The 17,756-nt window shown below is 41.3% G+C and overlaps 1 protein-coding gene across 1 annotated transcript in view; it reads left to right on the top strand.

Annotated features, from left to right (window-relative positions):
- Positions 1–9,672, top strand: part of LOC107390235 (general transcription factor IIF subunit 2) — a 79,878-nt gene extending 70,206 nt beyond the window's left edge. The window contains exons 5-8 of the mRNA XM_015966835.3: positions 4,969–5,050; positions 7,282–7,378; positions 8,070–8,213; positions 9,350–9,672. Coding sequence (XP_015822321.1) covers positions 4,969–5,050; positions 7,282–7,378; positions 8,070–8,213; positions 9,350–9,484 — 458 coding nt within the window. The 3' untranslated portion in view covers positions 9,485–9,672. The remainder of the gene's footprint in view (positions 1–4,968; positions 5,051–7,281; positions 7,379–8,069; positions 8,214–9,349) is intronic.
- Positions 9,673–17,756: the final 8,084 nt, after the last annotated feature.

The following is a 17,756-nucleotide window of genomic DNA, read 5'->3' as shown; positions in this document are numbered from 1 at the left end:
GATTTCTATACTGGTTAATGCAAAGAGTATCTCCCCGCACCCCCCCCCCCCACCCCCCCACCCCCATCTGCGCGGCTACCTGGTCCCCCTCTGAAGACAGAAGCTAGCTGATATTTGGTCGTTTGTCCTGACACGTGCTGTTGGTGAACTGAATGTTTGTAGCCAGTTTATGAAGACGTTCCCAAAACCAAATTTATGTAAAGATGCAAATAAGAACTTCCAGTTAACTCTATCAAAAGCCTTTTCTGCATCTAGAGATAGTATACTAGTTTCTATATTTCTGCTGTAAGAGAAATCTTTTGAGACTTTAAAGCAATCTTTCAGCTCTTCCTAGGGAGAACTTTTCATCCTTAAATGCTCATTAATTCTTGGCTTTGGATATTTAAATTAGACAATTTAACCATCAGTGAATTTATAAGTTGTTTTTAAAAGATTAACTCTAATAGGGTTAGACAAATTCGTGCAGAAGTGCGGAAAAAAACCATGCACTGGATGTGCATATTTTATATTCATCTGCCATTTTAAACATAAATCTGGAACTTTAATTGCTAAAAATACAATTAAAAAAACAAATAACATATTATGAAGCACTCTGTGCCTCGTTTACCTGTGTGTGTACAGGTGCCATGAATAGAGGTCAGCAGTGATGCTTTTATGGGCCAACATTCAACGGCAAATATTTTTTACACTGTTTTGACATGTGGGAGGACATCGGGAAAGCAATAACTGCCTAAGCATTGGTGATGTGCTGCCTTGTTATTATGTGGACAATACAGCACATCATCTCTGCAACAAAAGACGCCACAGAGCAACGGATGCAGAGTGACGGCTGATCTTGCTGCGACTTCGTTGTCGGAAGCTGACGCTGCTTCAGATGAGGCCCGGGGAGGAGAGATGCCTTTTCTCACTGGCTCTTTTCTTTTCCTCCCACGCATTTTCAAGTGGGAGAGGCTAAGACAAAAGAAGAAAGGAAAGACGTAACATTACCACAGTGGAAGAGCTGACTCTGATTCTCACACCTGAAGATTCTGATCTCTTAAAATGATTTCAATGAGAATCTTGGTAAATTTTAACAACCGTGGTGTAATTTCAACCTTTCGGGCCGTTTAATATCGCAGCCTCGTCTCGGTTTGCCCTTTGAGCATCTCTGACTTTCACTGCTGGTTTTTTATGACATGAAGGATGTGAAATGTTGGGGCTTTTTGAACCCTTTGTGTGTCCAGAAACACAAAACCATACAATACACAATAGATGAGCTGCTGCCAACGTAACGCCAACGCTCACCAACTGGACACCGTTTCCTGGACAGTTGATTCAAAAAGGAAAAGAAAACAGCTTCAATAATCATTGGAGAGAAGAGGGTTTAGATAAAAGGGCTTGTGGGTTGTACACTTGAATAATGGGCTGAAGTACCTTTCAAAACGACAGCTTGAAAAATAAAACATTTTCTATGTGATTTAGAAGACAGCAAATGTCAGGCTGTTTTGGTAAGGGCTATCTGAACTCTTCTGGAAAAATCAACTTTTGAGACAGAAAAAAATTACTAAAAATTACAGATCTTGTATTTTTTAATTAAACAAATATTTCATGCTTTCTTTTCATGCTCATTATTTTAGATGCATTTCCATTTAGAAGAATCACGTGATAGAATAGTATCTTAACTAAAACTATACGAGGACGAAATAATTGCAAAACAATGATGTTTTAAATCAAATCAATATGAAACCAAACTTCAGGGTTCATCCAACATGTGCACATATTTTTGGATTCCAGCAACTGGCAGCATCTTAGTGAGTCAATTTATTTACGTTAGCTCCATGAAATCTCTCTAACTTGTGTGTCATCAGCATATACGAGCCTATGCAATAATTTCACTAATAATTTCGAAGGAAGAGTTCCTTGGAGGTGAAGGTGGTAGAGATGTTTTCTCACAGCAACTAAGTTACAGGTTCACCACCCAGCTCTGGTCTTTCGGCATGTTTTCTCATGCCTGAGCTTTCTCAGGTTGCTTCACTGGTGACTCTTGTCACCAAGTGGGATTAAGTGTGTAAATGGTTGTCTCAGTTGTGTGTGTGATGGACCATAGACCTGTCCAGGTTGTCCCCTGGCTCTTGCCCTGATTACTGGAGCTAGACAGTTATTTTGTACAATCTCACTGGCTAGCAAAAAACAGCAGCATTTTGTAAATATCCAAATCCAGTAAACGGGAGCAAATGAGAAATTACGGCGTTAGCATCTTTTTTGTTTTACTCTAATATCTGCCACTGAAGGCTAGAAGCTAACATTGAGCAAACAACAATTTATTATCTCTAAAAATATCTCAAACTACTTTATTGATTACCAACAACTCAATATTACAGTAAAATGTATTTATGACTGCTAAATTGCCTTTATTTATATAGCACCTTCTATGGTTCTACAACTGCCCAAGGTACTTTATCAGCCATCCATACATTGACACGCTGGTGGTGATAAGCTGCTATCAAAGCATCCATACCTGCCCTGGGGTGCACTGACAAAAATCTACCAACTTACTGTGTATGACTTGCCTTTGTTTATCATCTAGAGCAGGGCTATTCAATTCCAGGCCTGGAGCACCTGTATCCGGCATGTTTTAATGGGTTCTCTGCTCCAACACACTAGATTCAGAAGTTGAATCACCCGTGGAGCAGCTCATCAGGCTCTGCAGAAGCCTGTTAATCACCTAATTGAAATCAGGTGTGTTGAAGCAGGGTTGAAACCAAAACGTGCTGGATACCGGCTGTAGAGAAGATGTTCTTACATTTAGTTAGAAACCATAGAATGTGAAATATCATAAAATATGAAATATCACCTTAATGGAGCTTTGAATAAATTTAACCAGAAGATCAGATCTTTTTATTGCAGGGATTGAGCAACACTTCGTATCAACTCCAAGAAAGAGAGAGAGAGTCAGGTTTAAAAAGTTAAAAGATTTATTTCTAAACAAATTAAACAAGACTAACTTTAAACACTATGTGATGATGAACTAAGGTGGAGTAAGACTGAGGATGGTGTGTGTGTGTGAAATATGTTCAGAACCAGCAAATCCGGAGAGACTATTAGTTCTGATGGGAGTGAAATGGTGTTTCGCTCTAAGCTTTGGTTGGAGATTATAACACACATTGAGGCGCCATCTGTCGGTCTACGTACCCCAACGGAAATCCCCGTTTAGATCCGGAATGTCGGGGGTCCAGCTTGGACCCTCTTGGAACCGACGCCTGTAGATATGCAGCGGTTGCCGACCCTTCCAGTCTTGAGTTACTCCCAGGTCACGACAGTTTATTGGCATCAGCGAGACCCTGAAGGGTCGTGATGGTTCAGCTTTTATTCTGAAGGAACCGTTGCAGCAGGTGGAACACGTAACAGATGTCGTTGGGTTATTTCGGCTTTAAGAGGAAAGTTACGGATTGGCCACTCCGATGACTTCTCTAGAACGCTTGAAACTCAAGTTAAGATGACGTGGGGCATAGTTTTATACTTTGGATGTTTTGATTTATGGTTGAATCAGGATTTGACACAAAAGGGGATTATACAAGCACCAACAAAACCACGCCTCGCATCAGATCTGGAAGGTTCTGATTGGATCAGAAAAAGGAAATGTGTCATGTGACTTAGCATTACGTTAGATCAGTCTAGTGTAAATATTTAAAGTTATGTTACTTATTAAAATACTATCATAGGATTATAATATCAAGTAATTAATATTCTTATTTCACAGATTGATTGAACATTAGCTTCACATGATTATTTGGACGAACAAAGTTATTTGATTATCATTTAAAGAGAAGAGTTCTGTCTTCTTTATTCTTTCTTGTGCTGTCCGAGGAAGCAACAGTTTAGATAAGAGCACAGAGCATGAGTGGCCTTGGCCCATATCTTGTAGATTAGGCTTGTGTCAGAAACTTGTTTCTGCTTGGGCAGAGCAAATAGAGCAGGGCCTTTAGGTCAAAGATGGACAATTCATCTTGCTACACGGTCCTCGAGGCCTGGAATTGAATAGCCCTGATCTATAGTCTTCTGGCAATGATCCATAAATGGCAACGGCTATGAAACTCGCGGAACAGAAGTGAGTCACTTGTGTGTTTAAAACACTGACTGCAGTACTCAAGTCTGTCCACAAGATCTCATTCTAACCTCATTCTTACATCATGCACCTTAAAGAGGATGAACAAATAAACAAATTTGCAAGTATTACATGTAAAACAATGCTAAAATAGATCCCTGAGGGACACCATCTTTTACAGAATTGAAACTAGATCCATGATTGGTGTTATATATTTAAGTTAAACTACGTTTGACAAATATCTTTTATGACCCAATAGCCTGTATCCAATCATACTTCATAAGTAACTATAAAAGCAATTTAATAAGGACAATTTGATACATCTGGACAAACAATCTTAGTCAAGTGAAATAAAAAACCTAATAATAATAGAAATATGTAGTGTGCAGATAAAATATGTGCTGTTGGCGAGTATCGTGTGTGTGTGTGTGTGTGTGTGTGTGTGTGTGTGTGTGTGTGTGTGTGTGTGTGTGTGTGTGTGTGTTGTACTTACTGAGGACCATTATGAGGTTTTAACCAAGAGTGAAGTCATTTTACTAAGTGAGGACATCTTTGTGGTCCCTCCCTCTTTTTTTAAAGCTTACCAGTTGGTTTTAGAGGTTTGATGTAATTTAAATTTTAGTTAAGTTTAAAGTTAGGACTAGATCAGCATTGGTTATTGTTATGGTTAGGGTATGGGTTAGGCATAGTGGAGTCCCAAAAAAGAATAAGTCAATGGAAGGTCCATATAAGGATACAGAGACAAGTTGTGTGTGTGTGTGTGTGTGTGTGTGTGTGTGTGTGTGTGTGTGTGTGTGTGTGTGTGTGTGTGTGTGTGTGTGTGTGTGTGTGTGTGTGTGTGACTGTATCATGATGCAGCAACTGAGTCACTGTCTTTGTTGCAGATGGAATCAGTCTGGAGGGGATGGTGGTGCACAGAGCTGAATGTCGACCTGTCGTCTCTGATAACTACATGAAGATTAAAAGGTGAGTCAGCCGTGGAGCTGCTGTCTCACGTGCTGCAGTTCAAAACTTTAAGAGTTTTCCAAGTAATATTCTAAACAAATTACCAAATGTTCACTTACCAAGTTACTCTGAGTGAAATCACAATAGAAACCTCTGATGTTTATACTGTTTTGGGTTTTTTACATAGACAATACAGTTCAGAACTTTTAATTCTCACTGTTCTGCCTTCCAAGAGAAGTCGGACATGTTTGATCATTAAAAAAAAAATCACACTTATGATCATTAAAAAAAAAATCACACTTATGTTCCTAAAGTACAACTTGACACCTATTTTATTAAAACAATACAGAAATAATGTTTTAGAAATTTCTGAGAAGTTAAGTTCTTCTAAAATTGATTACCAATAAACAAAGTTATGCTCTGCTTCCATAAATGTAAATAAAAATACACGAACTTAGTTTCAGTAAGAAGCGTCTGACGACTTTGAGAGAAGTTGCAAATTATTCATAAGTGAACTGAGAGATGATTTTGATGTTTTGTGGTTAAACTGCAACTTGCTGGCCTGGCTGCATGTAAAACAAACCAGCAGCAAAATAAAGCTACCAGCCAGTGTGTTTTAGCAAACGTGCAACAGTTCAGAGCAACAGCACCCAAGATTGCCAAGTTGCTATTCTGTGAATCTATTAAGTCGGCTAAATAATCGCTAATTTTGGCCAAAGAATGCAGACGACTGGTCCACTGTGCTCTTTATTTTCTACGTTATTAGATACTTCACAAGTCAACTCAATAGAGGTTTAGTTTTTAATAATGAATTGAACAGAAATGTTGTTTAAAGTGGCTTTAAAGTGTTTATTTTCCCCGGCGGTAGGGGACAGTACATACCTAAATCACTGCAAGAAAGCAGTACGCTTGTGTTCCAGTAAGACCTTACCAACGGGTGGCCATTAGGGTCAAAAATCCCTGCAGCAACATCCAGCAAGACGACGAGCACATCAGGCTCGCTTTCGTCAGTGGCAACGAGCGAGGAGGTAAATGTGTAAAACAACATTTTTGAACAGCTAAAATTTTGTAACTACTTGTTACTAATCAGTAACTGCATTTTGTCCTCACAGGCTCCCGTAGAAGGAAACGTGGTGTGTCTACTTTGGCATTTACAGAGGCTTAGACCCACTCACCTATATTATAGATTCGATGGTTATGTTGCAAAGCCACCAATATTTTTCAACCACTGGGCATCATTTATTTCATTTTCAACATAATTTTGATGAATATTTCCATTGATTAATGGTAACAACTACACATTGTCTCTTTAAAGCAACCAAGCACACCCACCCAGAGGCTGCACGGTGTCACAGTTGTTACTGTATCCTCACAGCAAGAAGGTTGCATGTTTAAATCCCAGCTGGGGCTTTTCAAGGAAAAGTTAACATTTTCTTCCCATGTATTGGTTTTTCCCAGATTCTCAGGTTTCCTCCTACAAGCCAACAACATGCACGTCAGGTGAAAACATGGGATGTGGCTGCAGCTCGGGTCCACTGTGCCCTTTATTTTCTTTTTAAACTGGTTTTTGTCTCCTCATCATTGGATTACGTTATTCCAGTCAGAGTTGGAGCATGGCATCGCTATAGCAACAGCATCTCTGTGGCAGATGCACTGCTACAATACAACCCAAGGCAAACACGCAGTCCGAATCAGTGTGTGTCTCACTGCTATGAAAGCAGTGAGGAGCAGCACACACTGAAGGAAAGGACTTGGAGGATGAAAGTGTCATTCGCTCGGATGTTACATCACTACTAGATCAGATCCATGCAGAACACAAGAAGGCTCTGTGCTGTTGGGTCCATTTTTAATGTCACTCTTCTACTGGCTGTCCTTTTCTTATGGAAGTCACAGAAAATGGAGGACATTGTGTTCCAGTAGCGGCATAAAACAGTTTCTGCAGGAATTTCACCAAATGGTTGAACTTAATTTGCATCTTAATACAATTATCAAATCTTTGTTTTGTTTTTGTTGTAGTTATTCATGTAGCATACCATAATAGTTTCATGAAGAGAAGTTCAGTCCAAATGGGTCAACCCTAAAAACAGTCTGGAAGAAAAAGGAAAATAGCAAAGCTGTCACTAGATGTTTGGTTCGTTTCTCCTCAAGGCGCTGACAGTTGCCTTTGTGCCATCGGGCTCGCGTGTCAGCTCTGGCATCGAGTTATTCAGACGCATAAACTTTCTCACTTTATTTCATTATTTTTATGCCAGGCTGCAGATCGAGTCCGTCAAGCCTCAGCGTTTTTCCCAGCAGCTGGACAAGGCTGTCACCACCACCTTCAAGCCTGTAGCGAACCACGACTTCAATGTGAGTAGAAACGGCAGCGAGGGCGCCTCCGTGCCCGATGCTGTTCGAGTGACTGAGCCATGTTTCCTCAACGTTATTGAAACTTTTTTGAGACGTCTGCTTGTTGTGCTGTTTTTGTTTCTTAAAGGTGTAGAACACTGAAAAAACATTTTTTAACTTATTTTATAAAGAGTAGAAAATAATCAATTTGGGACAAAACTTTTCAAACAAACCAAAGAAAAACACACGAATGGTTAGACATGACATAGATGTGCAACATTTTGGTATGGTTTCTGACCAAACGGCCAAATATTCAGGTAAATCTAAATCTAACCCACTTCATTGTAAACATCCGTCAGGAAAAAACAGTTTTTTTTTTACTAAAAACTGAAAATAGATGCATTAAGTTGCATCAACGTCTGTTTGTGGTTTCATGCTTTTGCATTGAAATAAAACAACCCAGGCTTGTTTTCTTTGGTGTGATTCAGCAGTGTGATGAGCTCCATGACCTTTTGGAGGAAGTGCGTTCACTCACGGCGGCTTATAACGACGCTCTTTAGTCTGCTTTAGTTCATCTGTGTGTTAAAAAGAAACGAACCAAAGGGAAAATGGACCAGATGACTGGAAACTGAATGTTGGATTGAAAACCTGCTGTTTGATTAGTCAGACACTCGCAGGGTTGCATCTGTCACTGATGGAAGTGGTTTTTAAGGTGGAGTACAAGAAAAAGAAGAAGTCCGAGGGGAAGATGGTGAGGGCTGAGCGGCAGGTGGTGTTGGACATGCTCTTCGCTGCCTTTGAGAAGCACCAGTATTACAGCTTCAAGGAGCTGGTGGACATCACCAAACAGCCCGTGGTGAGCAGTGTGCACAAATACCTAACACACAAACACACACTTAACAGTATAAGTGGAAAGACCCAAATAAACAATACACCTGCCCACTATCCACCTTTCTTTGTTAAATTTGAACAAATCGCCCACAACGTGACGTCCGTTCCTATTCACACTATCTGTTGTGGCTGATACTTGGGACCGCGTGTGCACACGTGCACAAAGGCACACACAGGAAGAATCAATACAGCGCACTGGACTCGATCCAGCTCTCGGCAAACAGCAATGTGTAGGTGCAGATGAGACCTTGAGGCCCTCTTCCCCCTCTGATTGCCGCTGATTGCATAACTATCGGCTGAGTGGGAGTCAAACGCCCCGATACACACCACACCGTCATTTCTCTCCCAAAGCACTTGGCCAACACTCAAATTAACTGAACTGAAGTAACCAAAATTCCCATTATGAGAAGTTTTGATGCCTGTTCATCAAATGGAATGACTTCAGCTTTAGAAGCACAACAGAGACACCCTGTGGCCACTGTGGGGTATAACAAGTGGTGTTGCTTCCTCAGCTTTCTCTGTATAATAAACAAGGTGGCTTTCTTTCAGATTAATGTAGTTTAAATATGAAGTGTAGATTTCATTATATTATGGCAGGAAACTGGCCCGGGGGAGATCTCACATCACCAGTCAGAAAGCAGAGAGGCTAATTAAACATCTCTTTCTAACTGGCAGTGAGCACATAATCAGAAAGCTTTCAGTCTATTAAAACTGAGGTGAGCACACTGGAGATTCGGCCACATCAGGGGGGGGATATGGGTAGAAAAGTGCATTAAACAAAAGCTTGCTGGGCTGAGTCATTCCCTTTACTTTTGTCTTTTAGTAGAATGACTCATTTTTTATTTCTCACTGATAAATGAAAAAAATAAACGTTTATCTTTACGTTTTAACAAAGTTCAACAGAATTTTCAAAAATGAAATCCTAGATTTTAAATATTGTAATACATTAAAGGAAATAAAGGAAACTGCTTTCGCCTTAAAGTGCGACCCTTATAATTTTATAGTTTTGTTGGCACCCTTTAAAACTCTGGACACATTTTGGGATGCCATGGCTGTGTTTTATGTTCAGTGTGTTAAAACTGAATGCTTCTCCTTCTGCAGACCTACCTAAAGGAAATCGTGAGGGAAATCGGGACATGCAATCGCAAGGGAGCGCACAAAAGCACCTGGGAACTGAAGCCAGAGTATCGACTCCATCATTCTGGTGAGGAAGAGGAGGAGAAGCAGAACACCTAGAGCCATTGATGGTTCTGCGAGGCTCATCAAATGTGACAGAAAATAAACTGACACTTAATCCTTTTTGTTAGAATTTGTTTTATGTTGATATTTTACTAGATTCAAGCATTATGTTTCATGATAGAGTTCAGGTATCCTGAGTTATTTGGTGTCTGTGAAAATTATTAAAAAAAGCTGGCAAATCTGAAGTCATTTTGGCTGGATCTGTTGGAAAACAGTAGTTGGAAAATGTTCTGTCTTTTTTGGGCTATTATTTTCCTGCAGTAGGCACTTCTCAGGGAACAAAAACATAAGTGGAACTAACAACAACAACAGCAGCAGCAGCAGTAGTTCTGTTCCAGAGGGTTCTCCAAAGCTGTGTTGCAATTAATCAGACAAAATAGTCACACTTCACAACTGCAGAGCTGAAGAAAACAATGATTCAAGCGCCAAGTGGCTTCAGTCATGGTTCAACTCTACCACTGTTACTATGGCAACAGCCTTAAACTACATCTTCATTAAACCACACAGGGCTGAGGTGTGTGTGTGTGTGTGTAGTCAGTGGGTGTCCAGTTGTCAAATGGCAAACGCCTGATTAGGATGAGATCAAAGTCGAGTTCAGCCTCTCTCCTGATTTACCCTCATAATTAGCCTTAATATTAGGAGACGATAAGTCCCACATGTACACAGTGATGGTTTAGTGAGACAACAGTTAAATCTCAAATGAACTAAACCACTGCTGCCTCTTGTATGAGCTGAATACCCACAAGTTCTCAACAGAAAACACATGACAGGTACTATGGTGTGATGTATTTTCACAACCCACATGTTTCTTTACCGTTTCATTAACTTATGTCGAGGCGTACAATTACACATCACCCCCCTCATCCTCTAAAACAGAGAAACACATGGAGACAAGATGGAAAAAATATTGGTGGTTCATATCGGCCCGATTTTATTTATCGGACTGATACCGATATGTAAATAAAAGACTAACACCGGCCGATACCGATATTGATGCTGATATATTGTCCATCCCTACTTGAAACAGCCCTGAGCGTGGGATGGTTTCAAGGTGATCTGAATTGTGTCAAATATATAAATATTAGATGCTTACAAATTGTTTTAAAAGGTAACGAATCTACTTGCATTTTGTTTTTCAAGAGCTTTCATTTCCTTTTTTACTTGATTATTTTCCTGTCTGTCTCTCTTCTTCCTGCATCTCCTCTCAACTTTCATCCACACCACCTCGTTTAAAAAAATACTCTGTCCACACGTACCCGGATAAATACGTTGTTAAGGACATGCCAGACCTGTAGGCGGCAGTACGTCCCCCGTTCTTAACCTCGTCCTTCGTCTGTGGTCTTCCGCAAGGAGCAGTAATTCTGCTTGCAAAAACAAACAAGCTAAAAGCGCTTGGAATATTGATAAAGCGAGCGCAGCTCTGAGGGCATCCATGATGTCGGCTAGTGTAAACACAGGTCGCACACGTGATGTCAGCATGTTTTTGTCGCGGAAAGTGACGTTGCAGACCTTAAAACTCCGGTTTTGTCTGTCCACACGCAGACACCCAAAACGGAGAAAACGCAGATCTTCACTTTGGCCGGAGTTTTTAAAAAGATCCGTTTTCGTTTGGATGACAGGCCAAAACGTAGAAAAATATCTACGTTTTGGCAGATCCCCGGCTACGTGTGGACAGGGCCTTCGTCCTCCAGAAAAACTGCTGCCTGGCTATCTACTTTTTCACCTCATGAGTTACATTTGAACTAAACTAGATCAAAGGCATCTACTGACTGATGGGTAGAAACAGGAGGAGATTTTTGGGCTCGCCCTGTGTACGTTGAGGGCTTCAGGGGAGCCTGACAACATTTCAGGAGAAATTAATATTAGGAATACTCCAAACAACTCAAATGATGAGGGGGCAACCTTGTCGATTTTCAAGAAACCCCTGAAGCCCAGCTCATCAAAGAGCATCTTCTAATGGTATTTTAGGTTTTGTTTGAAAATAAGTCCAGGACTACAAATGCTCTCACGAAAGTGACGTCATCGAACCCGACACGGAGAAAACTGAGGAAAAAGGGCTGTAAATTCAGCAAACTTCCCACAGTAGGAGAGAACCACCATAAATGTGGTCATTTGGTAAGTAGCAGCTACGCTAGGGGAGAGGAGATTATGTGGTGATGTCACAAATGCGACGTGCCAATTTCTGGTGTGTAGTCCTGCTAATTACGAACTTTGACAAGCTGATAAATCTCAAAGTACGTGACTGGCGTGGTCAAAACACCCATCATTAGTTTTCATTTAAATTGCAGTACAACATATGTGCGATCCAGGGCGTTAGGCAAAGCGGATTAGAAAATAACGTTTTTGGCCCCGTTGACTTGCTTTCATTTTTTCATTCTTCCGGGGACCCATGGTGCAGAAGTGACTTATGGGCCATTCCCATCTGTACCGGGTCGGCCCGGGCCGGGTAGCGTAGGTTGTTTACATATCTGGGTGGCCTGGTATTTTTCCGGGCCAACCAAGGCTCATTCTCAGCCCTCTTCTCGAGGGGGTCTGCTTCAGGCCGACCAGGGCCAACACACCCACTGCTGACAGCAAATTCACACCTTCCATTAGAGCAAGCCTCTGATTGGTGGGTAGAATCAGCCCACATGGGCTTAAGACAAGGATGTGTGGAATGAACCGGGCCAGGCTGGGGCCGACTGGGGCTACCTGGCCCGGGCCGACCCGGTACAGATGGGAATGGCCCATTAGGTTCCCTATAGCATGTGTCATGAAAAACCATGAAAAAGTGATGGTTACAAATAATAGAGGGCGATGGTGTCCTGCTGCCTGCAGATAAATGGAAGTGATGCCACCAACATCTGCAGTTGCTCTGACAAAGGTAGCAGCGGACACCGAAACATGCCAGCAAACGTAGCTTTATTGTGTGATGAAGAACCACAAAAAAAATAAATAAATACCGGCCAACACTTTTAGAAAGCTTTACTATACCTTGTGTCATGAAAAGGTGATAAAATATTCGTACTATAGCACGGGTCATGAAAATTAGTACAAATGCAGGTGTCATGTATTTGAGTAAAAAAAAAGTCACTAATATATTTTCATGACACGAGCTATAGTATAACCTTGTAAAACCTCTAATTTCCTCAAACTCAACGGCAATAAAACTGAACTTCTTCTTGTTGGCACTAACTCCACCCTCTCAACATCTGACAGCTTTTCTTTAACTATTGACAGCGCCACAGTCTCCCCCTCACCTCACGTCAAGAGTCTGGGTGTCATTCTCGACAGCTCACTTTCTTTTCAGGCTCATATTAATAACTTAATTCGGTCAGCATACTTCCATCTACGTTCCATTAACCGTCTCCGTCCCTCACTGACCCCTCACACTGCCGCCATTCTCGTCCACAGCCTCGTCACCTCCCGTATCGACTATTGCAATTCACTTCTTTATGGTCTTCCCAACAACTCCTTCATAAACTGCAACTGGTCCAGAATTCAGCAGCCCGTATTATCACCAGAACCCCTTCCTTTCACCACATCACGCCGGTTCTCCAGCAGCTTCACTGGCTCCCAGTGAAATTCAGGTCCATCTTCAAAATTCTCCTCCATACCTTCAAAGCAATCCACAACCTCTCTCCTCCATATATCTCAGACCTTATAAGTATTCACACCCCGTCCCGTTCACTCAGATCTTCTTCTTCCATCCATCTTGTGGTTCCTTCTGCCCGTCTCGCTACCATGGGAGCAGAGCTTTCAGCCGCTCTGCTCCCCGTCTCTGGAACTCACTTCCCCCAGACATCAGGAACATCGACATTTTTTCCCTTTTCAAAACAAAACTCAAAACACATATGTTTAAATCTGCCTACAACCTCTGATTTTATTGAAATGTTTCTCTCTGTTTTTTCTTCTTTGGGTTTTATTATTGTTTTATTGTATTTTATTACGTGTTTTGTGTAAAGTGACCTTGGGTGTCCTGAAAGGCGCTTTTAAATAAAATGTATTATTATTATTATTATAAAACAATTTCCATGGAAAAACAATTCTCATTTCAGTTTACAAATATTTTCCATGTTTGTAATAATATAACCTAATCTTATTTTAATTTACAATTCAATATGACAAGTAAACAAGTTTCTAATGACGTTTTTTTTTCCAGCTCTGATTTTTCTGTGTAAACTCGGTTTTGGATGAGATGCAATAAGATTTGTTCTATCTGTAATAAACGCCTTTGCCACTAGATGCCAGTGTTTCCTTTCTCAGAATTTTTCATTTTCTTTAGATCCATCTGCTTTGAAAGAATTTTTATATTTTTCAGTCATTAGATAAAAATTTAAATGTGCTTGAAAGTTATTCTTACTGAGAAATGAACATCGGTTGCTTTTTATTTAAATGCATGTATGGTTTTCTCAAGTTTTGGTTCAGATACTGTTTGCAGCTTTTTGAGTCTGAATTTTTCTCCTTTTGTTTGTTTCAAATAAAAATCTTGCAGCGAGTTGCTTCATTCTTCAGGGATCTGTAAATATGGTTATTTTTTACACCACAATAAAGTTCAACCTTAGTTCATGGGAAAATGTAACATCACCACTGGAAGTCCTGCATAATGCTTCCTGAGAGGAAGCATTATGCAGGACTTTAATCCTTTCATCTCCCTTACACCATGGGATAGAATCGTGATTCTGGAAAATGGTAATTTGTATCTCCGCAGGGAGTCGAGATGACAAGCCGTGGGCTCTACTGTGTTTAGTGGAAAATAAAGGTTGGATAATCTGGCTTTTGTTTCTGTGTTCTGTCTGATTTGGACACCTTTTTTCTCACTCCGCTGTGGCCAAGATCATAACTCAAACACGGTCTTTGGTAATCAGATTGTGGCCTTTTTGTTTAGCGGTCGGCCCGGCGTCAGTTTGGTTCCGTTTAGCATCGACCAGTTTGGTTGTTGTCTGATTGATGTTAAACAAACCGCATCCACAACCACAAGAAGTTGCACAAACATTATGCTGAACCACAAGGACGTGAAGCAAACACTCTTGTGATTTCAGGCTTCACTTAGATCCATTTGTATATTTTTGTTTACGGAAATTTGCCACATTTACCTTTTAAAAAATCTTGTACTTTACAATAAAAACAAAAAACTTAAAAAAAAGGCATGTTGAGTCTTGCGAAGCGCCTGTAAATAAGATGTTTCATTTTTGTCCCTTTTCAATATTTTGGCTTATATTTTCTTACCAAGAGGAAAAAAACAACTTTGTAGAAGCAGTAGCTGTAAGAATCTATAAGGAAACTTTAACATGGCATTGAGGCTCTAAACCACCAACATGAGAATTTGTGGTGTGTTCAAGGTCAGAAAAGGAACAACCCATTTATCCAGTAGAACTTCTCACCAATCTGCTGTTCCAGGGAATAGACGTGATTCCAGGGAAATCTCTGTCACTCCCAACTAAACGATCCTCGAAAGCATCTACCCCACAAGATTCCTGTCGGAGCATCTGTAGCCCAGATTTCCAGGGAATGCAGCACTGGAAAAACCACTCGAGCTGCAGGATTAACTGTGTGCAAACTAGTTCAGGTGTATGGTGAGCCCTGGAGCTGTTGAACAAGTCTTCATTGCCAGGAAGATGAGGTTCTGGAGCACTTCTTTACAAGTTGGACATCAAATATAAAGATGGTGACTTCATGCAGGAGCAACTTGGTAATCATAACTTAATGAGCACAACTGCTAGTGGACTGAGTCATGCCTTACCAGGCCAATGGATTAAATGAAGGTTAATTTTCTGTAAATATTTAGAATTTTGTCACAGCAGATGACAACTAAACCTCTACACTCTCTGGCTTCTCATGGAGAAGTCTTCTTCATCTTCCCAGGGGGTCGTCTCCAAGTGCAACACATGTAAAGGACCACAAGAGGTAAAAACCAGGATGCATCCTAACCAGATGTCACCTCAGCTAACTCTATTTTCTTTCCTCTATACTGAAGAGAAATCCTTGTCCTTCATTTTCACCATTTAGATCCAGGACCACATTCTTTCAGTCACATCAAAAACATCAAGACCAGATGAGGTTTGGAGCCTAAAAGGTTCAGTACATCTAAAGCTCTTCTAAATCACATCAGAGCAGGTCACTTATCATTCCCGAACTTCTAGATCTGACTCTGTGAAGTATGAAGAACTTCTCTGGGATTCATCGCTAAAGTTTGCTTATGACTTGTCTGCTCACAGGTCAGATTGGCCTACGAGAACCTGGTCAGAGGTCAGGCATAAGGAGAAAAGAATGATGCATTTGTTTAAAACAAACAGGCAACAGGAGGACGACATCCCTCTGCTGCAGCATCTGATCCATTTTTATAAGTTCATTCAGAGAAATCTGAAAGGTTCAGCCTTTTAGGAGCAGAACTGACTTTGGCGACAAACGAGCTGGCTCCTAGTGCATTTGGTTCAAGCCGATTTGTGTGTTGTGTTAAAACTTGGAAAGGAGCGTTACTTCAGAGCTTTATTGGCTCCATCTATTTTCCACTTCATGCCATCTCACATTATAGTCTTTATAGATGAAGTGGAAAACCGAGTCAATGGAGCCAACTTTTAAAAGCCAGAGTGGCTGGATGTGTGTTGTTGAGGTTAAGAAACAAAGCATAACAACAATAATAAAAATAAACGTGACAAACCGATCAAGCTTACAGATCCACAACCCCAAAGAGACGGCACTTTTAATAAAAGTGTTCATTACGCTAAATGAAAGGATTTCAAATCAAAACAAGATTCATGCAATAACTGGACAAAGACCAAGACTTTCAACATCCTGAGTCTCCATCAGCAGTTTGTACCCCCACCCCCTCTCCAGTCAACACACCTCCGTGCTCTGTAACAGATGGCTGCAGGGGTCACCGAGGGTCAGCTGGGGTGGGGGGTTGGCTAAGTGAGGTTGGATCAGGGCAAGTGAGGTGATTCCGATTGTTGTGACACCCTGTCAGTGTCAGCATGCAGGTGGGTGACTAACACGTGGCCTTCAGGCTCCTTAACCACCCCTCTCCAGCCCAACCCCCAAAACTCTGCTTTGGTTATGGGAAGAAGAGGGGGATTTGTTTGTCATCCTAAATGGGACAAAACCAACCAACCAGAGGGAGGAAAACCAACAAGTTAAGGACAGGCGAGCAAGGCGATGAGGGGAAAACATACAAACCCAGAACGGAACCATTCATCCATTCTCCTTTTCCAAGATCCACCGGGGGAGGTAACAGGTTCAGGAGAGAAATCCAGACCTCCGTATCTACTTCTTCCTGGAGGATCCCAAGATGATCCCAAACAGGATGGATATAATCCCTGGGTCTGCCCTGGGGTCATTCTGGCGTTGGCTAATTTGTGAGCCATCTTTAATTATCACGGTGACTTCAAATCAGTCTAAATCATTTATGAGCATTTCACAAACACCCACCCACAGGAGGTATTCCGTTATAGAAACACACACACACACACACACACACACACACACACACACACACACACACACACACACACACACATTCTTCAGATGCGATGGTTCAGGTTGTGACCGGTACCACCATGTTGTGTCTGAGCTTCACAGACAGAACATCATGTTTTCACCTTCATGCTGCAGAGGAAGAGCCTCACTATGAGCCCCCTGAGGTTCACTGATTACCGGATCGCCGCTGGCTCCCTGAGGACCTGCTGCTAAAGCAAACCAAGAAACGTCTGCAACATGGATGTTGGTTTGTGTGAACTAGCGCACATTTGCACGTCACTGATATCTCTGGGAAAGTGCTCTCCCGCTCAGGCCGGATCTTGGCTGGCAGATGGATTTTCCTGGTGGGACCGTCGGGATGTGTACGTCTGCGTGGAGGGGGCAGGATGGGATCATGGCAACTGTAAACAATCACTGGTATCAAGTTCTTCTCTCTTTCGACATCTATTTCCCAAGTTTGTTGGATGCCAGTGCACATGTCTGTCTGTGTCTGTCACCACTGGCCAGCAAAGTCCCGTTTTTACTAAAGCAACAGTTATGATGAGCAGTTTAAAGCAGCAGAAAACAGGCTTTAATCCATCTGAAAACATTTGCATGAAGCTATTTTGTTCTGAGGCAAAACAAACTTAATGCAGTTGAACATCTGGACTCAGAGAACCCAAAGGTTCTGTTGCTTCAATCGATACGACGACTTATAATAATAAAACAGCAGGAATACTAATTTGGAATTTCCCACAAGAACATTAACTGTCTCACAAAACGGAAACGCTCCATCACTGCTGTATGGGCAATAGCTCCTCATGACACCTGTTAT

Source organism: Nothobranchius furzeri, chromosome 14, assembly GCF_043380555.1.
Source record: "Nothobranchius furzeri strain GRZ-AD chromosome 14, NfurGRZ-RIMD1, whole genome shotgun sequence".
Taxonomy (NCBI): Eukaryota; Metazoa; Chordata; class Actinopteri; order Cyprinodontiformes; family Nothobranchiidae; genus Nothobranchius; species Nothobranchius furzeri.
The sequence above is the reverse complement of the archived record's forward strand: the minus strand, read 5'-3'. Positions and strand labels throughout refer to the sequence as shown.